At 34.4% G+C, this 25,622-nt stretch overlaps 2 protein-coding genes and 1 pseudogene across 2 annotated transcripts; 2 read left to right on the top strand and 1 right to left on the bottom strand.

Moving 5' to 3' along the window:
* Nucleotides 1–815: 815 nt before the first annotated feature.
* On the bottom strand, nt 816–8,749 carry LOC149554188 (G-type lectin S-receptor-like serine/threonine-protein kinase At2g19130 pseudogene; annotated as a pseudogene).
* Nucleotides 8,750–16,232: 7,483 nt separating this feature from the next.
* LOC149554187 (G-type lectin S-receptor-like serine/threonine-protein kinase At2g19130) lies at nt 16,233–17,056 on the top strand. Its single transcript, XM_089790479.1, has 3 exons — nt 16,233–16,249; nt 16,309–16,789; nt 16,865–17,056. Exons 1-3 carry the CDS (start codon nt 16,233–16,235, stop codon nt 17,054–17,056), a joined length of 690 nt encoding a protein of 229 aa, XP_089646605.1.
* Nucleotides 17,057–17,150: 94 nt separating this feature from the next.
* LOC149554186 (G-type lectin S-receptor-like serine/threonine-protein kinase SD2-2) lies at nt 17,151–18,144 on the top strand. The gene is made up of 3 exons (XM_089790478.1): nt 17,151–17,303; nt 17,391–17,427; nt 17,660–18,144. The coding sequence occupies exons 1-3, from the start codon at nt 17,151–17,153 to the stop codon at nt 18,142–18,144; spliced, it is 675 nt and encodes a 224-aa protein (XP_089646604.1).
* The last annotated feature ends 7,478 nt before the right edge of the window (nt 18,145–25,622 follow it).

Raw genomic sequence — 25,622 nt, 5'->3', positions numbered from 1 at the left:
TGATCTACTAGATATAGATGAAATTAAATATATTGATTATCTTTATTAATTCTTAAGTTAAAAATTAAACATTTAACTTAATTTATAGTTTTTTATCAAAATTTCAAATGCACAATTTCACATCAAACTTAAATTCGCAAACAAATCTATCACTTTTATTTTAAAAATTGATAGAAAAAAGATTTGTTTAAGATAAATATTTATTTTTTATAAAATAATTTAAATAATTTGATAAAAATAAATAAAATATTTTATTTTAGATTTTAACAAACGATTCATTTAATAATATTTTAAAAATTCATTGATTTGAATAATACTAACATTTTATTATTATCATACTACAAAAGAAAAAAATTATTTAATTAATTATAAATTTTAAAATAAATTTACTATTTTAGTTTTACAATTTTAGTAAATAATTGATTTGAAAAAAGTATAAATAGTAAATTCAAAAATTAGATATGAAAGTAAAAAAATATGATACTAATTACAATTTTATAAAGAATTTTAATAAATATTGATTTGAAAAAGTATAAATAATAAATTTTAAAATTACATATGAAAGTTGAAAGAATATTTAAATATTATGATGCAAAATAAAATATTATAATAAATTTTTTTAATACAAACATATTACACTTTAGCTCTAGTCTAATTCTATCCATAAATATTAAATGTTATTTCTATTGAACACTAATATGTGTTCATAATTAATTAATTTTGCATACTTCTACCACATACTATTGCACACTAAGATGTGATTGCTAGTTACAATTAAAATTTACATCAAGAAGTTGTTTTATATTTTGATAACATTAGCTGCTAGTAGTGTTGCTTTGGACTGCTTGCTCGTCCACGGAACATTGAATCTGTGAAATTTGTGGCTGCATCTTCCCTTCTAACATCTGCACGACTTGACCCATACTTGGCCTCAATTCTTCATCCTTTTCAACGCATAACAATGCTACAATACTTGTTCTTCTCACCTCATCAATGTCTCCGTCTTCTGCAATACCCTCCTGCACAATATTTATTGTATTGCCATTGTAAATTTGAGATGCAGCCCATGAGGGAAAGTAATACTTACTCGAGTCTTGAACATTTAAATCCAGATTTCTTCGGCCAGAAATGATTTCCAAGAGCGTCATACCAAAACTGTACACATCAACCTTGACAGTGATGGGAAGACCAGAGATCCAATCTGGAGCCAAGTATCCTCTCGTTCCCCTCGTTATGGATAGGACGCGGCTGAAATTTCTACCCACAAGCTTTGCCAATCCGAAATCTGCTAACTTGGGCAAAAAATTATTATCCAGAAGAATATTCGCGGGCTTGACGCCACGGTGAATGATGCAATCTCTGCATTCTTCGTGGAGATAAAGCAACCCTCTTGCAGTGCCCAAAGCAATCTCAAATCTGGTCTTCCAATCGAGTACCTTTTGTTTATCTGAGAAGAGTAAGGAATTAAGAGAGCCGTTAGACATGAAATCATAAATCAGAAACCTTTTCGATCCCTCTGTACAAAACCCTCGAAGCCTGATCAAATTGGCATGTTGTATGTTTCCTACAGACCTGATTTCTGCTCGGAATTGCTTCTCATCTTGTCTCCGTACAGCCTCCATCTTCTTAACAGCCACTAGCGTACCGTCTATTAAGTGTCCTTTGTACACCGTGCCGAATCCTCCACTCCCGAGCTTGGACCTGAAATTTCTAGTTGCAATCTTTAACTCTGTGTAGCTAAACATTCTCAGAAAAGAATTCGAGGAATCTTCATGCCTCTCCATCGATCGTAGCCACTGCCGATGCCGATGCCGCCTCCACATTAAAATTGAGAAAATGCCCACAGCAACAACGGCCAGAGCAGCAACAACAATTGTGGTTATGAGTTTGAAAGACGATGATTTCTCCGTCTTCGAGAGTGTTGAGGCAGCTACTCGAATACGGACTGAATTGCTTTTTGATGGAAGAGAGCTACGCATGTTCAACAATTCTCTAGACCAGATGTGGCAGAGTCTCGTCGACGGATTGAATGTAAAAGCTGTGCAGGAGCAGTTGAGGAGGCAGGCTTTCTCGCAATCTCTCTTTGTGGTTGCATCAGGATATGTCGAAGCAGAATCATCAGGCAACGTGACGCGCAGCTTCAGAAATCCGTCCGTGCTGCCGTTTTTGGCATCACAGTTCAACGAGCTCTGCCGAACACAACCACTCGACCACGACTCTCCCGACTTCCAGGCGCGAGTGTCTTTTGGGGTGAAGCCTTCAACGCAGCTGCAAGACTGAAGATTGTTGGAATTGCAGATTCCGAAAGCGCCGCAGAGACCATATACGGAACATTGGTCTGTTGGTTGAGACCAGAACATGCTCCACTCACCATTATCAAGCAGAAGATATAATTGCATCCCTCCAGACTTTGTTAGGACGTATCGCTTTAGTGAAATACAAGCCAGATTTAGTATCTTCCACACTGATATTGTAGATGTAATTGTTTACCATTTCTGGAATTTGACTGAAAACATTGCCGTCCCAAGTTCCGCTTGTCCAATACCGCACAGAATTGTTCCATTTTAAGATGAACTGTTTGGTTCCAGATGGATCCAGCTGATAAGAGAAAAGTCCAGGAGCAGGATCCAACGAACTTTTCCAAGAGACCAACTTTTGCTGTCCACCGAACCTACTGCCTGGCAAGAAAGTGTCGACTGGATAGTCGAAACTCTGCCAAACAGCTTCAGATTTGTTGCAATCACTGAACATCACAAAATTACCAGAATATAATATCACAGCCCGGCAAGCCTTGTTCGATATGTTAGCCGACCAAAGAGATGCACTCATTGCGTCAAACAGTTCCAGAGTGTGAAAAATCAAACTATTGCAGTCACTGATTATTAATCTTCTATCATAAACGATTATTAAACTGCTGAAAATAAATTTCCAGCTAATATCAAAAAATAACACAACTGCAACTTCACTTATAAAATACGGAAAGAAATGCGCAACACAATGAACACAATATTTTTGGACAAATTGTCCCTGGAAAAACCCCTAAGGGAAAACTAGTTCTATAGATGAGGAATTATATTAAACTTCAGCAAATCAAGAGATACAAAATTCCTTGCCTCTCACTGGCAGAACTCCGACAACCTCCTAATTTCTACCGCTGATATTCCCCACTGCTATCCCCACGCTAACACTGCGCCCTTGCTAACACTGCAAGACTGTTTGCTAACACTGCAAACTTTTATCCAAAACTTCTTGCTTGTGCTCCAAATGCCCCCTAGACCCCCTTTTATACTACTCTCGTTGATAAACCAATGACTGAGATTAAATCAAACCAACGGCTGAGATTAAGACAACTCGACAGCCAATAATAGAATTGGTTGCAAGGTGTCCAAAAGGGAATATCTAAAATTAGTAAATAATAACCATTTACTAAATTTTTGGCAAGTGGACAAACAACTCTCCAAACCACCCATAAATAGTGCTGCTATACATAGATAAGGACGAACAGCCGTCCAAGCTACCCATAAATACAACTGCTATTTCTGGGTCAGAAATAACAGCTGTCCAACTAACAATAATTAACACTCCCTCTTAGCGAGGAAGCTATTCTGCAAGACACCCATCTTATCTCTGAAGAAGATAAATTTGGCCTTTCCCAAAGCCTTCGTCAGAATGTCTACTACCTGCTCATCTGTAGGTATGTATTGTAGTCGAACAACTCCCCTTTGTACACAATCTCTGATGAAGTGATATCTGATATCTATATGTTTAGACCTATCATGAAACACTGGATTCTCAGACAACTTGATGCAACTCTTATTGTCATAATGTATCACAGTAGTCTCAACCTTCTAACCAAACAAGGCTACTAACAACTTCCGAAGCCATATAGCTTCACATGTCGCCATGCTAGCTGCTATGTATTCTACTTCTGCTGAACTTAGAGCCACAGACTTCTGCTTCTTGCTGAACCAAGATACAACTCCTGATCCCAAGTTGAAACAACACCCTGAAGTGCTCCTTTTGTCCGTTGTGCTTCCTGCCCAATCTGCATCAGTATAGCCTATCAACCTGATACCTTCACCTCGAACATATCTGATCCCATACTCGACTATACCACGCAAGTAACGTAGCACATGCTTAGCCGCTATCCAATGCATTCTCTTTGGTTCAACCATGAACTGATTAAGAGAGTTTACTGCAAATGCTATATCTGGCCTAGAGTTAACCAAATACATAAGCGAACCAATAAACTATCTATATAAAGTAGGATCTACATCTTTCTCCTTAGATGTATCTACCTTCCTCCAATTCATGATCATGGGTGTAGACATGGCTTTGCAATCCTCCATCCCAAATTTCTTCAAAATTTCAATGTAATATTTTCCTTGACCAAGGAAAATCTCCCCATCTGTCTGCCACACTTCCATGCCTAGAAAGTAGTGCATAAGTCCTAAATCCTTCATCTCAAACTCTTCTGCAAGGTTCCTCTTGCAATCCACTGTGAGCCCTAGTGAACTTGTAAGAAATAGGTCATCCACATAAAGAACAAGAATGAGAATCTCACCCCTAACCATCACATAGTAGAGGTTAGCATCTGCTACACTCTTCACAAAGCCCATTTTCTGCAAGTATGTATCAATGCGCTCATACCACGCTCTAGGAGCCTTCTTGAGTCCGTACAATGCTTTCTTCAATCTGCACATGTGGGTTTCTTTGTTGTGTGCTATAAAAGCCTTCTGGTTGTTCTATGTATACCTCCTCCTTCAACTCACCATTGAGGAATGCTGTCTTGACATCCATTTGATGGATTTGCCATCCCATCTGTGCTGCAAGTGAGATTACAGCTCCTATAGAAGTATACCTGGCAACTGGAGCAAATGTCTCCTCATAGTCTATTCCCTCCTTCTGAGAGAACCCCTTTGCCACGAACCTAGCCTTGTATTTCTTGATACTACCATCTACACCATGCTTTATCTTATAGATCCAGCATGATCCAACTACAACCCTATCTGTTGGTCTAAGTACTACCTCCCACACATCATTCTGCATTATTGAAGAATATTCCTCAACCATAGCATCTCACCATACCTGATGTTCTACAGCTTCCTGATAGCTAGAAGGCTCACTATCTACCAACTGACTAACTAATGCCACATAGTCATTGAACTTGGCTGGTTGTCTTCGCTGTCTAGTACTCTTCCTAGGAGCTCCCACAAACTCCTGAGTATCCCTTTGTGTATCTGGAACCACATGGTTCCTGCGACCAACTGTAGAGGATGAAATGTCAACCTCTAAGTCTTCTAGATGCATTTTCTGTTGCACCTGTTGCTCCATACTCTGTGAATCTTCACTAACTGAGTCTTCATTAGTACTGGTAACTGTACTTGAGCTTTGCTGCCCTTGACTTGGTCTTGGAGCTTTTGTTGGCTGCTCACTCTGATCATTTGCTGGCAAATCTCTGGATCTCCTGAATGCCTTGTCCTCCATGAACTTGACATCCCATTTGACAATAATTCTTTTAGTCCCTGGAATGAAAATCCTATATGCCTTTGAGGTCTCACTGTACCCAACAAAGTACCCCCTCTCTATAGTCTGATCTAACTTTGTACGTATATCTCCAGGAATATGACAATATGCCAAACTCCTAAATATCCTGAAGTGACTAACATCTGGCTTCTTCCCTGTGAAAGCCTCCTCTGGTGTCATCTTCCCTAGCACCTTATGTGGAACTCTATTCTGAATGTAGACTGCTGTATTACACACCTCTGCCCATAAGTAATGGGGCATGTCTTGGTCATGTAGCATAGCTCTTGCTGCCTCCGATATAGAACTGTTCTTCCTCTCAGTAACTCCATTCTGCTATGGATTGTAAGGAACAGTCCATTCTCTCTTGATTCCTTCTCTGGTGCAGAACTCCTGGAAGACATTTCCTTTGTACTCGCCTCCATTGTCTAACCGAAGAACCTTTATCTTCTTTCCTGTTGAGTTCTCCACAAGAGCCTTGAACTCTTGGAATCAACCGAAAACCTCATCCTTAGTCTTCCAGAAGTATATCTAGGTCTTTCTAGAGAAATCATCAATAAAAGTAACATAGTACTCATATCCTCTAAGAGATTTCGTTGACATCGGTCCACAAACATCTGAATGTACTAGATCAAGAACACCCTTAGATCTGGTATCACTGCTTGGAAAAGATGCTTTCGCAAACTTCCCCAACACACATCCCTTACATACATCATCATGCTCTGTGCTCACCTCTGGAACACCTGTCACGGTCTCATGAAGAAATCTAAGTGCTCCATGATGAATATGACCCATCCTCCTATGCCATAGCTCTCCAAGATCTCTAGGATTACTGTTGCTCATAAGTGCCTTAGGATTATCAAACTGCAATCTATAAAGGTGACCACTCTTAACTCCAATAGTTATGGGTGATTTCCAATCCTTGTGCTTAATCAACACATGTGTCCCTCTAAAGAGTACATTATACCCCCTATCCTGAAGAATAGATACATAAATCAAATTCATACCTAAGCCTGGCACATATAACACATCATGAAGAGGAATTATCTTTCCATTCTCCCTCTGAAACTGAACAGTCCCTTTCCCAACAGGGTTGAGTTTGGACAAGTTTCCCATAGAAATCTGGATGTTGGTGTCCTCCTCCTTGTAATTGGAGAAGTACTCTCTAACTCCTATCATATGAAATGACGCCCCACTATCTATATACCAAATACACTGTGAGGTTGAGCTAAACATACAAGCTATGAGTGCAAACTCATCTTCCATTCTGTTGGAGAGTTCTTCTGCACTTGCTGAAGCTGCCACCTACTTCTTACCCTTTTTCCTCTCTGGGAAATCACTGACATAGTGGCCAAACTCGTGACATCCAAAGCACTTGACCTTAGAAAGGTCCTTCTTCTTCTTTTCACTTTGTGAATTTGATCCTTTGCTAGATCCCTTCTTTTCTTTCCCTTTACCTGCTAGGGAAACGTTCTCTTGTTCCACTTCATTTTTCTAACTCTTGTTGGCCCCATTGACAAGACTTAGTCTAAACTCCTCCTGAGTGAAATCAGTCCATAGTTGATCCCAACTCGGTAAAGTATCTCGTCCACTGACAACTTGAACAAAGACACTCCATTGTTTAGTAAACCCATTTAGGGCTATTCTCACTAGCTCATCATCACTAGGGCTATCTCCAATAGCTGCTAACTCATCCTTGACAAGTCTGAGCCTGGTGACGTAACTTGTGACGTCTTCTCCCTGATTCATCCGGGTATTCTTTAGCTTCTCTCTAAGAATCAACTTCTTGTTGGTGGTAGCATTCTAGTACAGATTTAGAATGGCATCCCACATCTTCTTTGCTGTATCTAGCTCTGAGATATGTGGAACAATATGATCCTTGACACCATCAAGGATAATCCTCCTCACTTTGGCATCATCCTTCCTATATGCTACAAGCTGTGTTACATCCGTTGGTATAGGTACACCACTGGTAGCATAATCCTTGATACCATTCTCTTCCAACAATAAAGAAATTCTGGCCTTCCAGACACCAAAATTTGAGGTACCATCCAATCTATCCTGATCTCTCAAACCAACTGAAGCCATCTCAAGGGTTTAAAGAAATAATAAATCTAAAGAGATCAAAATTTCTTTCCTAGGGAAAAACTCTTCTACCCTTAACAATTCTCTGATACCATGTGAAAAATCAAACTATTGCAGTCACTGATTATTAATCTCCTATCATAAATGATTATTAAACTGCTGAAAATAAATTCCCAGCTAATATCGAAAAATAACACAACTGCAACTTCAATTATAAAATATGGAAAGAAATGCGCAACACAATGAACACAATATTTTTGGACAAATTGTCCCTGGAAAAACCCCTAAGGGAAAACTAGTTCTATAGATGAGGAATTATGTTAAACTTCAGCAAATCAAGAGATACAAAATTCCTTGCCTCTCACTGGCAGAACTCCGACAACCTCCTAATTTATCCCGCTGATATTCCCCACTGCTATCCCCACGCTAACACTGCGCCCTTGCTAACACTGCAAAATTTTCTCCAAAACTTCTTGCTTGTGCTCCAAATGCCCCCTAGACCCCCTTTTATACTACTCTCATTGATAAACCAACGACTGAGATTAAATCAAACCAATGGCTGAGATTAAGACAACTCGACAGCCAATAATAAAATTGTATGCAAGGTGTCCAAAAGGGAATCTCTAAAATTAGTAAATAATAACCATTTACTAATTTTTGGCAAGTCGACAAACAGCTCTCCAAACCACCCATAAATAGTGCTGCTATACATAGATAAGGATGAACAGCTGTCCAAGCTACCCATAAATACAACTGCTATTTCTGGGTCAGAAATAACAGCTGTCCAACTAACAATAATTAACACAGATCACCTTCTTTTGAGAGCTTCAAAATGCCAGACATGTTTTTCGCTAGAGTCTCCCTGTTAATCACCCAAACATACGTCCTCTCTGTTAAATTTGCATACCAGATGCCGATATACCAGTTATTGGTTCCATTTGTGCTGAAGAAGCCCAATTCAAATGCACCATTCTTTGAGATTAATGTCTGATTTCCCGTAATCGAGGAGCCCAAGGAAAGAGTATCTCCACCCTCCATCGCAACACCAAGAATTGCAAGTCGAATAAACACTGCAAAAATAAAAACCAGGCTTAAGCAGAACTTTTTCCCTGATTTCACCCATCGTTAGTTATGGAACGAACCTCCTCAAGCCTTAAAATGTACTTAAAAATAAATACTAAGGTGGATATTTTCGTCAAAGATAAACACCACTTCCAAGAGGCCTTGGATTTAGAAATTAACTCCCCAGTTTTCCAAACATGTGAGCTGCAAGTTCATATCAAAGAGCTAGGAATGCTCTACGCTCTCACATTTAATAATCTGAAAGTAATGCTTTAAATTTTGTGGCCGGGAAACAACTGTGTTGGTTCATAGTTAGGTGGGAAAGGGTTTGGAGAAACGTTTTTGGGCAGACAAGTCCAGTAAAGGAGTCGTCGCAGAAGTAGCTCCCCAGGATTAAGTCAGTCATCGTAGTCAAGCTGCTCTATGGCTAAGTCAGTCATACAAGTCTACGTGTGGATAAGTCAAGTGTCGTAGTTTGCAAAGTAAAATTTGTTTCTCGTGTTTCATGGAAAACGGTTCTGAAAAATATAGCCAAGCCAAATTTTAATGTAAATGTATAAGTCAATTGTAATAGTATGCAAAGTTTAATTATACTATCATAGTATATAAAGATAATAGAGAGAATCATAGGTATGTTGGAGATATGTAGGAGATTTAAACTTCTACTTTCAAGGAAGAAGAGATAACGTGAAGATTTATTTTTGTTATGTGAATATTTGAAATCTTTTCCTAAATTGTATTTAAGAGTTCTTATTTTCCAGTAAGCGTATGAAAATGAGATGGGAACAAAATTTGTCTCAGATTGTTATTTGCCATTTAGTAACCATTTATGTTTAAATTTTCAGTAAAAATAAAATTAGAACGAAAATAATTTTTTTAACTTGTTTTTATTGTTGCACGACATAGATATGTATTAATGAGAGGACCAACTTCTTTCAATTTTAGATATTAAACTTTTAATCCGAAATTGACTACAAGATTGCTGGGACCAACAACTTTGAAATATTCCTAAACAAAATCCATAATCTCGAACTCTATTTTTTAGGAAGTGGCCATCAATGAGACCTCACTTTAAGTCATGGAGATGAGCAACAAGGAGTTAAAATACAAAGACAAGCATGGGCCTTATCTAATATGCACGAGATGAGGGATTCATAGTTGAGTGTTAAAGTATCTAAATACTTACACCACCAACTCTTAAACTATATGCAAGGACATTTTTTTTAAGGCTCATCATTTGTTATATAAATTGTACTAGTAGTTATCGGCTTATATGCATACAATGAGGAGGAGCCAATAGGGTTTATTTATCAACAAGTTGGTAGTAATGACTGCTAAGCACATAGGAGAAGGGAAATTTGATATCAAATACAATATAGGTGTGTAAATCCTAATGAGCCTTTGATAAGCTTAATAAAGTGTGTGAAACTATTGATGACATGAGGTATTGAAATTTGGTTAGGCAATGATTCTCTTTCTATGCCTTTTCTTTTCTTTTTGCAATTTGTGGGCCATCCTTTCTAGGCAGATAAATGTAACTTGGGATCTTTGACAAGATTAGGTATTATATTGGAAGTGGCCTTTATAGATTCTGACCAAGGAGAAAACAATGATATTGTAACTTCATATTTGATCTATTTGAAATACTATAATTTTTTTGTATTGTTGAATGATATATTAAATAAATCCCCTCAATCAATATTTTAAAGTAATCTAATAATTATCCTTATGAATGCTTTGAGAATCTTTATTAATAATATATGAGGTTCATTAGGGTTTACAAATCTATTCTTGTGTTACTCAGAATTGCATTTTTCATGTGCTTCTCTTTCCTTATTTCTGCTTTTTTTTTTTTTTTTTTTCCTGAATACCTTTACTGTTGAGTTGTTTGTTTTTGTCCTATTTAAATTGTACACCGAGTCATTATCTTATAGATGGAAAGATGACTTTATTTATTTTATTAAAATAGATAAGAAGTCTACGTGTGTTACTTGACAAAGGATTATAAATGATGTTAAGTGTTATTTGAATTAAATATATGTTTTGGATAAAGCTATTTTTAATCTAATGGTAAAATTATATGAAATTATTATTTATAAATAATAATATGACTTATTCTAATGGAAATAAAGTATTTAATAATCACTTTAATATTTTAGTAAATAATCAATTTAGTATTTTTAAAATATTTTTTATTATATTTATCTTTTATTAATATAATAATAAATGTTAAATAATTTTTGAAGAAATATAGTTAAAGTATCTAATAATGATTTTTTTTTGATGTTGTGTCGTATTTAGGTAAGAATTAATTTTATTTACTTAAATGTAATAGCTAAAAGTTTTAGTAAATGAATAGAATTTAAATAATTGATAAAAATCTATCTCAACTAAGAGTGTTTATTATGCCAAGGTCTATATTTTTAAAGATATCATTGATTAATATTCTATCAAATTGATACTTATTTTTTAGTGGATATTATGTATATTTCTTTTAGTATTAATTATAATTTTTGGTAATTATTTAACTTAACATTGATAAAAAGATTTAAAAAAATCAATGTGATAAATATTTTTGATTGGCTATTATTTTTTATAAAAGAGTTATAAATAATGATGAAAAAATATATAAAGAGTACAAACGAGAATATTAAATACAAAAAAAGTTACTTATTTCAAATGTAACAATATTAAATAACTTATTTTTGCTTCTTAAAATTGATTTTTGAGATAAAATTAGTAAAATAATTTTTTTAAAAATCAATTAAAAATATTATAAAGATTTAAATAAATAGAAATGATTATTTATTAAAAAATAATAATTTAGAATGAACTATTTAAGATATATTTTTTTCTTAAATATCAATCATAAAATGGTCAACTTACATTACATTTTAATTTTTTTACTATTATAAAATTTTAATATATATTTACATTTGAAAATTAAATATTAATTAAATGAGAAAATGTCTTTTTGTAATTATAATTTTTAATGAGTAAAATTTATGAATTATATGGTCCAATATTGATTATGAAAAATTAAAATATTATTAAAAGTAAAAATAAAAATAAAAATAATAAAAATATATTTTAAATAGTCAATATTATAAAACTAATTAAATTCACCTACTAAAGGAAGAACATTAGTAATGACAATTAGATTGAACAATGATCCTAATAGTTAAATACTTGAAGATTATTTTGTGATTGGGATTATGTTGGTTTTTGACTCACTTTGTGTCTTTAGTCTAGAATATTCACTATAAAAGATATTAATAGTTCATTTCTCTCTTTCAAACTATTCCCAAGAAACCAACAGTTCTCAAAGTTCTCATGACTTTAGTAGTACAATAATCATAAGCTACCTAACTAAATGTTGGCTTCCATTCTTCCTACACTTCCAACATCTACTCTCAAGCACCCAAGGGTTCTTGTGGTTCTAGAATGTTACAAGCACAACAACGATAATTAGAACAAACCAAGATAAAAATACTCTTTCAACACATACTAAAGTTACTTGATCATTTTCTCATTGCTAATTTGTAAGCACAAATCTAATAGAAGGAAAAGTTCTAAAACCATATGTAAGGTTTTCTTTAAAATTTATATGTAATATGCTCTACAAACTGAGGTAGCTAAATTGTTTTCCACAAATGCAACTATAAATATAATAAAACTACTCAAAAATATCTTGGTTATATATGTAATATAATAAACTAATAGATTGTTACTTTCTTTCAAAAAATATTCCCAAACAACCAACGATCCTCATGGTTCCTATAACATTATGAGTACAACAATGATAAGCTACACTACTAAATAATGGACCTTACATTATAAGCATTAATGTAGTACTTGTACGAGATCTTTCATATTCACAATTACATTCTTTGCTTCAAATTTTTTGTGTAAGAAATCTATAACTTGATTAATTCATAAAAGTTTGTTACCAAAAATTCTCATTATTGACCTTGCTAATCCCAGTTGACAACAACAAGTATTTTATATTTTAGTGCCTTTGTATCATATATCTATGTGGCATCACAAAAGTAATACAAATAATTTTATATATCATTTTTATGGAGTTGAGAGTATTTCAATAGTTGATTTGGACATTACTTTATAACTATACTACCAGTCCAAGTTCCAAGGGTCTAATGATTGCTTAAAGTGGTTCTCTAACATGTGTTCAATTGTTATTGTATTTGCCATAGCAATATACTATTGCAATCACTTCTATTTAACAAGTGATTAATCTTTTTCCTTCCAACCAATTAGGTTTAAATATTTTAATTTTGAATTTTTATTTTTTATTTTTCTAAGGTATACATGTGATATTTTTAGTTTTTAAACCAATAAAACTATTTTACTTGCAATTGATTGGCTTAGATATTTGGGTCTTATAGGAGGAAATTTACAGGAAGTATCCCTATTCTAAGGCTATATTTTTGGATGCAAAAACATATAAACATATGAAGGTGTGTGTGTGCGTGTGTATATATATACTTTAAATAAAATTAAATAAAATATTAATACACTAAGATACAACTATTCTTTATTTTTAATATACAACTGTGCTATAAATATATTATTTAATAATATATAAATTTGAAATAGTTTTTAAAAAAAAAAAAGTAAAATGAAATTATTTTCAATGATAACCATTTTATTCTACTTAATTAAACCATTATGTCTTACAAAAAATACAAGCAACTACATCGCACTTGTTTCATAGATAATCTGCACAACTAATTATATTAAACAAGTAGTTAACTAAATAAATTTGTAGTCTTTCACAGATGGTTTACATATAGTGCTTCTAAATTTATATTTCTAAAATTATACATCAAGAGTTTTCCTCTACAAATAGTTTGACTTGTTGATGTTCATTTTATTATTGAAACTTAAAGACCTCTTTAAAAATTATTAAACCACCCCAACTTAAATTTAAGTCCAAGACAAATAGTAAGTCAGGATCGACAAACTAGGCAAACACACATTCCTGTATGAGGGCTCCCAACTGCCACCTTCTTTTCTGTTATTTTTAAAATGTGCTAATTTTGTCTCCCAAAACAGAAGAAACTAAAACATGATTGAAACTACCATGGCATGTTGGAAACTAAAGATTCAAACATTTAGAAGAGTGTTATGTCTAAACAAGGCTATGTAAAACTTTAAATATACTTATCTACATTATTTGTTTTTAATATTATATCTAATTTACAACTTTATAAGTACAAAATATATTAAAATTGAATATCCATGAAATTACTAAATATACTCTCATTCCCACAGTAAAAAATGAAGTAAAAGTTTAAAGAAGAAAAGGGCAACAGGCATGTGCTTGATCAAATTGAACTATTATAAAATCTACGAAAAACTCTTAGTTAAATAATTTCTCTTGAGATGGCGGTTCACCTTTGTCAATATTTAAAAGATGATTCTACAAGCATGACAAGAACATAGAGCATACAAAATAGTTCATAAAGATGATGTTTATGATGTATATTTTGTTGATAAATAAGTGACAAACAATCGTAGAAGAGTAGATAATAAAATTGAGATTCTATATGGCCAAGGGGTGGCCTATTGTTGGAGTTGAAAGAAAAAAATTATAGGGTCTGAGAATGATCAGAAGGAAAGTTGCATTGTTCAAAGACACACAAATACGGAATTTGTAGCTCCTCAATTAGTGCATTCATTTGTTATTTCATCAAACATAAAAAATAGAATGGGACTGCTCATGGTCAGCCTAACTCTCACCCTTGGCATCATGGGAGGGCACTTGTTTCTTCTACTTATATATTTCCAATTTAGGGAACAATTTCTTCATAAAGTATTTTATTTTACATATCTAGTAGTCAACAAACGATTTCACATTTAGATAGAACCTTGCACAAGATTCTTGGTCTACTTTGTCCTGTTAAAACCATCAGGGGCCAATGTATTCTTATATAATTAGAAATTTTTTCTTGGATTAATCTTAGAAGATCAAGTCACTATTACCACCAAGGCCATCTCCACCCTATTGCCAACTCCCGTAAGTCACCCTAGAAATTTTTGTAAACTATTAAGACACCAACATAATAAATGTTGACAATATGATAGTCATCAAGCAGGACTTTCAAGAACCACCATTTCCTTGCTCTATTGTCGTCACCTTTTTTCGTTGCCTCCAAAACATTTTTTGTATTAGACATCACCAAATTGGTGAATGTCTCAACTATAATAGCCTATCGGCTAACAAGGTATGCATGTTAGACAATAAACAAATAGTACTATGGAAAAATATTTTAATAGAAAGTTGGGAATTTGACAAAAAGAGAAAATACAAGAGTGGTCTACAATTGAGAACATGCTAAGTCAAAGCTTAGTGTGTTATGTGTAAGACTAGTTTACCTATTGCACACTGAAATACCATGACTAATTTTAATTTCAATGGAATTATTTTCTTGTTTCAAACTTCTTGTCAAGGTCCACCACTCTTTTGAAATAAATCTCATTAAATATTTTACCTCATATTTTTCAAATATGCTAGTAGGTATATGCCATATTCAACAAGAGCTCTGTCGAGCTGGAGTCCCACCTAATGAATAAATAGATTGTGAAATTTGTCAAGTGTTCAAGTAATATTTTAATCAAAATTAAGCTTCTCATAATTGAAAATAATTGAATTTTTGATAAAATAATAAGATAAAAAAAAGTGAGTAAGTTCTTTTTTTCTTCAAAAATCAATAGAAAATTAATACATATGCTTTATAAAATGAAGACACTATGAAGGATGCAAATATTCAATAAATAAAGAAACCAATTAAATTATTCGGAGTTCGTAAATAAAAATGCCTATAAAATTTTGCCCACATAAGCATCTTCCAAAGATTTAGGCTGATCAAAGTGGTATCATGTAACATGCGGTTGGATTCCTAAGAGTTGAAACAAAAGAATGAATGTCAAGATTTCCTCTTACATCAAATGTTTATACACAAAAGTATATAATGTTAACAAGGAATAGAGGCACATACACCTTTTGGATTGGGTCTAGTCATGCCATACAAAATGATATAGTTAAATCCCAATAGTATCACACTATAGTATTTAAACTGAAATACATAGAAATAGAAATAATTAAAAATAAAAACAAATAAAAAATAGTAGAAATAAATAAATAAATGTGACTTTTCTATAAATGACTATAAATTTATCCCTCCACATGCCCAATGGTAAACAAACAACTTAAGAAAATAGAGTAAATCTATTTTACCCTCTATCCCACATATAGGGCACTCTTAAAGGTTTACCACGTATAATGCTAATCACAAGGTCAAAGGAAAATTCTCAAAAAATAGACTTTCTGCAATACCCGATTATCCATCTACTACTGCTTTGATCAATTAAATTTGCATTCGAGCTGAAAAGAATGTAAAAGAAATGTGTGTACAAAATCTATTCAAAGATTCAAAGGGAGATATAGTGAATCTAACATGGTGGAGATTGGGGACTTAATTTTTAATGTAAAGTCCTCATTGTCATGCAATTGAACTTAGCCAATTTCTCTTGACGCAATGGGTGCATCTCTTTGGTCTGCCAATGTGACCAAAAGGCTGTTTTACTAGATTCTGGTAATTTTGTGATGTTCAGTGATGCCAACAAATCTGAAGCTGTTTGGCAGAGTTTTGACTATCCCGTCGACACCTTGTTGCCAGGGATGAGCTTCGGTGGGCAGCAAAAGCTCGTCTATTGGAAAAGCCCAGTAGATCCTGCTCCTGGGATTTTCTCTTGTCAAGCAGACCCATCTAGAACCAAAAAAATGGAGAAATATGGAACTTGGGACGGCAAGTTTTTCAGTGAAATCCCATGGATGATAAACCAAGTCTACTTCTACAATGTCAGCGTTGAAAGCACTCACTCTGGCTGTTATGTCAAGTATACATTGAATGGTACCAAGAATATGCTCTCACGTTTCGGCCTAACAAAGTCTGGAGGAATGCAAGCATATGATCTGCTTGATGACGGTAAATGGAATATGTTTTGGTCTCGACCAGCAGAACCCTGTTCCATATATGGTCTCTGCGGCGCCTACGGAATCTGCAACTCCAACAATCTTCAGCTCTGCAGCTGCGTACAAGGCTTCGCCCCAAAAGACACTCGCGCTTGGGATTCGCGAGAGTCGTGATCGAGTGGCTGTGTTCGACAGAGCCCCTTAAACTGCCATGCCAAAAATGGAAGCACCTACGGATTACGAGATCCGAGCAACAGTTTGGCTGCTGCTGAATCTACATCGTCACACCCTGCAACGACGAAGATAGATTGCCAGAAAGCCTGCCTCCTCAACTGCTCTTGCACTGCGTTTGCTTTCAGTCCGCCTTCAGGGCCCTGCCAAATCTAGTCAGGCAATATTTTGAACTTGCGTACCTCTCTTCCATCAAAAACCAATGCAAATATTTTTATTCGAGTAGCTGCCTCTGCAGACGCTACGATCGATGGAGAGTCATGCAGATTCCTCGATTTCTCTTCTAAGAATGTTTAGCTACATTGAGTTGAAGATTGCAACCAGGAATTTCAGGACAAAGCTGGGGAGCGGAGCATTTGGCACGGTGTACAAAGGACGTCTGGCAGACTGTACACTTGTGGCGGTAAAGAAGATGAACAGTGTACAGAGACAAGATGAGAAGCAATTCCGAGCAGAAATCAGCTCTCTATAACTAATTTATCATTCTTAGTCAGGCTCCGAGGCTTTTATGCAGAAGGCAAGAGAAGGTATTTGATTTATGATTTCATGTGTAATGGCTCTCTTAGTTCCTTACTCTTCTCAAATAAATCTAAAGGTAAACATAAGGTACTCGACTGGAAGACTCGATTTGAGATCGCGTTAGGCATAGCAAGAGGATTACTTTATCTCCACGAAGAATGCAGAGATTGTATCATTCACTGCGATGTTAAGCCCGAAAATATTCTTCTCGACAATAATTTTTCGACTAGAAGTTGGCAGATTTTGGACTGGCAAAGCTTGTGGGTAGAGATTTCAGCCGTGTTCTCACTACAACAAGAGGAACGAGAGGATACTTGGCTCCAGAGTGGATCTCTGGTCTTCCCATTACTCCCAAGGTTGATGTGTACAGTTTTGGTATGACGCTTTTGGAAATCATTTCTAGCCGAAGAAATTTGGATTTAAGCATTCAAGACTCAACTAAGTATTACTTTCCCTCATGGGCTGCCTCCCAAATTTTCAACGGAAACACAATTAATATTGTGGAGGCAGGAACTGCAGAGGAAACTGACAGTGAAGAGGTGAGAAGAACAATTATTGCGGGGTTGTTATGCATTGAAAAGTATGAGGGAGTAAGGCCGAACATAAGGCAAGTGGTGCTAATGCTGGAAGGGAAGTTGCAGCCACAAATTTCACAAATTCAGTACTATGCGCTTATGGACAATCCAATAGACCAAAGAAACACTAGTAGCAGTGGCGATATATGATGTAAATAGATTTCAATAGTTGTGAAAGACACGAAAATTAGACTTGCAGTGTTTTATGCACATGGATTGTGGCTGCCTCTTGGTATCAACATGGAAAATGCTTTACCTTCCCAATTCTATTGTATAGTTTAGATTTTTGAAGATCTGAAAGATTAATCATTGACTATTTTTAAGCCAATAGGCTTATTTCTATTGGGCTTGCCGCCTTAATGTTGTGACATTCTGGTGTTGTCGGAAATCATAAAATAGAATCCGGTCATTAATAGCAATCTGTAGAAAGGTCCAAAAGACATAATCAAATTTAGGATTTCTAAATCGGCTTAAATATTGTATGTCATGCAAAAATTAGTTTTAAAGCTCTTCTTGTCCAGTAAGACCATGTACGGAGCTCCTTCCTCCAAATCTTCACAATACCATTTTCCAAATTATAATTGAATAATGCAAGAGATTAGTGAAACATGTAAGGTATCACAATGGAAACTCTCAAGGGAATTCACTCTCCTTTCCTTTGCCAAATTTCTTAATGTTTGTTTTGTTATATTATTAGTCCCAGGAACTAAAGTTATTAATGCTCTATTTCTCATTAGTTCTACTTAGGTAATTGTGCACGTTCTTCAGTCTTCATTTTAACCTATAGTTGGCATGAAAAATTTCATTATACGCAATTTAGAGCATTTTAATATCTCTTTTTTCATTGGGCATGTTGCTTTTTCTCGGTGGTCTTTTTGTTTTTTAGCCTCAAAAATTGAACAAAAATAGAGTTAGGATAACTGGTAGGGACAAGAGATGTGTCTTTCTCTAGAAATTTTATCTGTCTTGTTACATGAGCTTCACGTGACTCACTCAAATAACAGGCTGCTACAGATGAGGCTATTACAGATGGCTAATATCTTTTAGCATGCAACATTTTATCTTTATTCATCCATATCTGGTGAAACTTGTCAAATTCAACTGAAAAGAAAAGAAGAAATTTATACCTGGCAAAAAATATTTCTACAATTTTTCGTTGGACTAACCAGACATTAAGATGGCTTTTCTACAACAATTCTAGTTAGGGTTGAGGAATTTCATGTGTTCATTAGACAATCACCAGTTTTATCTAATCCGATATGTAAATTATTACTCGCTAAACTGGTTTCTCTACGACTTGTTTGTCGTATCTTAAATTGTGTTATTTTAATATGGAGATTCAGATCTTCATTTCTTTTCTGCAAAATTTACTTGGTGTGGATTAGCGAAGCTTGTATTAAAGGATTCTTTGCATTTGGTGAGATATTTTAAAGATTGATGACAACTGAGACTTTTTTCCTTGCACAAATTCATGTTTCTAGAGAATTTCTGTTGATTTTATTTTTTTTATATGCAACTTCATATAATTTTTTATTTTATTTTTTCTTATGTTGAGTATCTGATGGAACCATTTTTGCTGAATTTTGACTTCATGCTTAGTTAATTTTCTATGGGTTGGTGATTTGTTATTGAATTATCTTTTTCTACCTAAAATTTCGTTGATGTTGCAAATTTTTTTATATTGACCTCTATATCAAGTACTTTTGGAATGTTTTGAATGAGTTTAATCCACGGGTAGTTTTAATGAAACTTTAGTTGATTTTGGAACTATTTTTAAAAGTGAACGTTTGAATTGACTGAAGAAACTTTGAGCAATTTGTAAGATGAAAAGGAATCACTAAAATTGGTGCATGGGAAAATGGCTATGAAAAAGTGAAAAAAGTGTCATAATTGAATTTAAGCAATGTAAAATTTAGAAATGCGCATGTTTACCTTATAGATTTCATTAGGAAGTTGACAATACCAATTATTCTCCAAACATCTGTGAAATGGCCCCAATTGAATAGTTACATATAACTTGTGAAAATTGTATTCAGCTATCTTTGCTACAAATTCCAAATGTATAGATGACATATATATCAATATTATTCTTTCTTGGTTTCCCTTCACATCCAATCTCAATTCATGTTATATTAAGACCAAACTTCAAACTTGGAGGGCTTTGGAGGTTGACATGTGCTCCCAAAAGGATAGCATTGCAGGCAGCGTTGTATAGAGGACTGTTTGTTATTTTGCTGGGCTCTATTGTTCTATACTGCTCATCATCCCTAATTCTATTTTTTCTTTCCAGATATTTGTAAAACTAGAAACGTCGAACAAATGGGTTGCCATTACTTTTTGGCACAAAGTTTGGATTGTAAAAGCCATCAAAATTTTGATTTGGCCTCATTGCCCTTGTTTTCTATTTGGATCTTTTGATTCATGACTAGTCAATTGTATAATCTATAATTAGTTGATTGGAGAGAGAGAACAACATAATTTTTTGCGGGCATGATTATTTGCGAGTTGTCCAAACATAGGTAATTTTACTTTGTTTAGAAGGTGGAGACCAACATATTTTTTTATACATGATTATTTGTGAGTTGTCCAAATAGAGATAACTTTTCTTTGTTTAGAAGGTGGGGATTAATGTTTTTGACTTGCTATTACACATTTATTGTTGCATTGGGACCTGAAAAAATTGCAAAACAAGCCCATTTATACTATAGACTGAGATGAATTCCTATTAAATCGAATTTCTAGATTTCAATTATTTTTTATCAGCTTTCAATTTTCCTAGTAGTATTTTTAATTTTATATTGAGAAAATTTGATGAAAAATAGAAAGATGAACTCTTTCTTAAAAGTGGGTGAGTCATCTTCAAGGAACGTTAGGGTTTTTGTTGACAGTTTAAAAGATAAGATAGATTTTTTAGCATTTTTTGATGTTACTAGTAGATTATTTATATATTATATTTTATTAAAGGGCTTGACTAGACACTTGGAAATGTTAAAACAATACTAGTGCCTCACTTGTGCTTTCAAATTTGGCATGCATTTTTGATAGAGTTAGCCACATAAGTGTGTTTCTGACATGTCAGATAGACAGTAGCTTGTAGGATACAATAATATACTTAGTAGGACTGGTATTTTCTTCAACATATTGCATAGATAATATCTTGTCTATGTTCCCACATTTTACTTACATGTCTAGCATGGTAATTTCAATGATAATATGGCAATGCCCTACAACAATTTTATGGATAATATCTAGCTGCTTGGACACATATAATTTTTTTCCCCTTTATCTTGACACCTTTCTCCTCACAATTTTCGGTCCCAGAGGTAACTGCTCTTGCTAAGAGGGTTGCATTTCTTGAATATGAGTTGTCTTATTACAAATAACTTAAATGTCATTTTAATCCTATTAAAGAACTCTAAAAATTGTATTTTATCTATTTATCTCTGTTATGTTGCTAATATTTAGTTGTGAAGCTTTTCTTAGGAATAAAGTCGGTGAAATTTGATTCTTACAAGAACAATTAGCAAGAATTCATCAGCTTTATGTTAGCAATCTTAACAATGATCATTTTCGATAATAATTAAAATATAAGTTTGATAAACTTTTTTGATCTATATCTATAAAGGCTTATACAATTTAATATTTTTATATAGATTTTTAAAGAAAATTTATAGGAAAAAAAATGGAATGTCATTGATTAAAATAGTAAATATTTTTAAATAAAGAATAGATTGTGTATATAGGGATCGTCTGATTAAATTCAATTGTTGAACATGCATTGTAATTTTAATGAAGATTTTATCAAAGTTTACAAAAATATTTGGAATAAGTATATAAGAATATAATAATCTTATAGTCATTTATTATTAAAATTTATTTTTCAATTGTTATTTTTGAAATAGACTGTGTAAGGATTTTTCCGTCAACTTTTAGATCACATTGTATGATCCAACATTCTTTCCTTTTATTTCTAGTCAGGCGATATTTTGAACTTGTGTACCTCTCTTCCATCAAAAACCAATGCAAATATTTTTATTCGAGTAGCTGCCTCTGCAGACGCTACAATCGATGGAGATATTAATTATTGTTAGTTGGACAGCTGTTATTTCTGACCCGAAAATAGCAGCACTATTTATGGGTAGCTTGGATAGCTGTTCGTCCTTATCTATGAATAGCGGTTGTATTTATGGGTGGTTTGGACAGCTATTTGTCTACTTGCCAAAAATTAGTAAATGGTTATTATTTACTAATTTTAGTGATTTCTTTTGGACACTTTGCAAGCAATTCTATTATTGGCTGTCGAGTTGTCTTAATCTCAGCCGTTGGTTAGATTTAATCTCGGTCGTTGGTTTACCAACAGGAGTAGTATAGAAAGGGGTCATTGGGTCATTTGGATGTGAAGAAGCTTTTGTGAAGCAGTTTGTAGTGTTAGCAAACAGTCTTGCAGTGTTAGCAAGAGCGCAGTGTTAGCATGGGGATAGCAGTGGGGAATATCAGCGGGAGAAATTAGGAGGTTGTTGGAGTTCTGCCAGTGAGAGGCAAGGAATTTTGTATCTCTTGATTTGCTGAAGTTTAATATAATTCCTCATCTGTAGAACTGGTTTTCCCTTAGGGGTTTTTCCAGGGACAATTTGTCCGAAAATATTGTGTTCATTGTGTTGCGCATTTCTTTCCGTATTTTATAAGTGAAGTTGCAGTTGTGTTATTCTTCGATATTAGCTGAGAATTTATTTTCAGCAGTTTAATAATCATTTGTGATAGGAGATTAATAATCAGTGACTGCAATAGTTTGATTTTTCACATGGTATCAGAGAATTGTTAAGGGTAGAAGAGTTTTGCCCTAGGAAAGAAATTTTGATCTCTTTAGATTTATTATTGCTTTAAACCCTTGAGATGGCTTCAGCTGGTTTGAGAGATCAAGATAGATTGGATGGTGCCTCAAATTTTGGTGTTTGGAAGGCCAGAATTTCTTTATTGTTGGAAGAGAATGGTATAAAGGATTATGCTACCAGTGGTGTACCTGTACCAACGGATGCAACACAGCTTGCAGCATATAGGAAGGACGATGCCAAAGCGAGGAGGATTATCCTTGATGGTGTCAAGGATCATATTGTTCCACATATCTCAGAGCTAGATACAGCAAAGAAGATGTGGGATGCCATTCTAAATCTGTACCAGAATGCTACCACTAACAGGAAGTTGATTCTCAGAGAGAAGCTAAAGAATACCCGGATGAATCAGGGAGAAGACGTCACAAGTTACCTCACCAGGCTCAGACTTGTCAAGGATGAGTTAGCAGCTGTTGGAGATAGCCCTAGTGATGATGAGCTAGTGAGAATAGCCCTAAATGGGTTTACTAAACAATGGAGTGTCTTTGTTCAAGTTGTCAGTGGACGAGATACTTTATCGAGTTGGGATCGACTATGGACTGATTTCACTCAGGAGGAGTTTAGACTAAGTCTTGTCAATGGGGCCAACAAGAGTCAGAAAAATGAGGTGGAACAAGGGAACGTTGCCCTAACGGGTAAAGGGAAAGCAAAGAAGGGATCTAGCAAAGCATCAAATTCACAAAGTGAAAAGAAGAAGAAGGACCTTTCTAAGGTCAAGTGCTTTGGATGTCACGAGTTTGGCCACTATGTCAGTGATTGCCTAGAGAGGAAAAAGGGTAAGAAGTAGGTGGCAGCTTCAGCAAGTGCAGAAGAACTCTCCAGCAGAATGGAAGATGAGTTTGCACTCATAGCTTGTATGGTTAGCTCAACCTCACAGTGTGTTTGGTATATAGATAGTGGGGCGTCATTTCATATGACAGGAGTTAGAGAGTACTTCTCCAGTTATAAGGAGGAGGACACCAACATCCAGATTTCTATGGGAAACTTGTCCAAACTCAACCCTGTTGGGAAAGGGACTGTTCAGTTTCAGAGGGAGAATGGAAAGATAATTCCTCTTCATGATGTGTTATATGTGTCGGGCTTAGGTATGAATTTGATTTCTATATCTTTTCTTCAGGATAGGGGGTATAATGTACTCTTTAGAGGGACACATGTGTTGATTAAGCACAAGGATTGGAAATCACCCATAACTATTGGAGTTAGGAGTGGTCGGCTTTATAGATTGCAGTTTGATACTCCTAAGGCACTTATGAGCAACAATAATCCTAGAGATCTTGGAGAGCTATGGCATAGGAGGTTGGGCCATATTCATCATGGAGCACTTAGATTGCTTCGTGAGACCGTGACAGGTGTTCCAGAGGTGAGCACAGAGCATATTTTTAAAATAGATTAAAACAAATGGAATGTCATTGATTAAAATAGTAAATATTTTTAAATAAAGAATAGACTGTGTATATAGGGATAGTCTGATTGAATTCAATTGTTGAACGTGCATTGTAATTTTAATGAAGATTTTATCAAAGTTTACAAAATTATTTGGAATAAGTATATAAGAATATAAGAATCTTACAGTCATTTATTATTAAAATTTATTTTTCAATTGTTATTTTTGAAATAGACCGTGTAAGGATTTTTCCGTCAACTTTTAGATCACATTGTATGATCCAACATTCTTTCCTTTTATTTCTCTTTCATTCAGATGATAGATATGGAAGTATGATCTGAAAAAATATTTACATAATCATTTCTAAAAATAGCTTACCACTATTATTAAAATTCATTTCAAATAAAAATTTAAAGTATAATAAATCAAATAACAAAAGATCAACACTTTACGTAGCCAAAAGAAAAAAACTATTTAATGCGAATGGTGTGGACTAAGAAGTCATGTGACATGTCCCTTTACTGATTTTGTATGATATTTCACGCCTCTAATTAGATTTTCAAGATCAAACAACTAATATCACAAAGATCCACCAAATTTATCAAGAAACCCCAAATTGGGTATGCCAGAAATAGTGCCAAAAACTTCACAGCTTCACCTATTATTAATAAATCTGAAAGTGGACATTTTTACAGAAATTTGAGCAGCATAACAGGCTTAAGCAGAACTTTTTCCTTGATTTCACCCATCGTTAGTTATGGAACGAACCTCCTCAAGCCTTAAAATGTACTTAAAAATAAATGCTAAGGTGGATATTTTCGTCAAAGATAAATGCCACTTCCAAGAGGCCTTGGATTTAGAAATTAACTCCCCAGTTTTCCAAACATGTGAGCTGCAGATTCATACCAAAGAGCTAGGAATGCACTATGCTCTCACATTTAATAATCTGAAAGTAATGCTTTAAATTTTGTGGCCGGGAAACAACTGTGTTGGTTCATAGTTAGGTGGGAAAGGGTTTGGAGAAACGTTTTTGGGCAGACAAGTCCAGTAAAGCAATCGTCGCAGAAGCAGCTCCTCGGGATTAAGTCAGTCGTCGTAGTCAAGCTGCTCCGTGGCTAAGCCAGTCATACAAGTCTACGTGTGGATAAGTCAGGTGTCGTGGTCCACAAAGTAAAATTCATTTCTTGTGTTTCATGTAAAATGATTCTAAAAAATATAGCCAAGCCAAATTTTAATGTAAATGTATAAGTCAATTGTAATAGTATGCAAAGTTTAATTATACTATCATAGTATATAAAGATAATGGAGAGAATCATAGGTATGTTGGAGATATGTAGGAGGTTTAAACTTCTACT

This window comes from Cupressus sempervirens, chromosome 6, assembly GCF_028749045.1.
Source record: "Cupressus sempervirens isolate cs-2001-9-10 chromosome 6, ASM2874904v1, whole genome shotgun sequence".
Lineage (NCBI taxonomy): Eukaryota > Viridiplantae > Streptophyta > Pinopsida > Cupressales > Cupressaceae > Cupressus > Cupressus sempervirens.
Note: the sequence above shows the minus strand (reverse complement) of the source record. Positions and strands in the feature narration are given on the sequence as shown.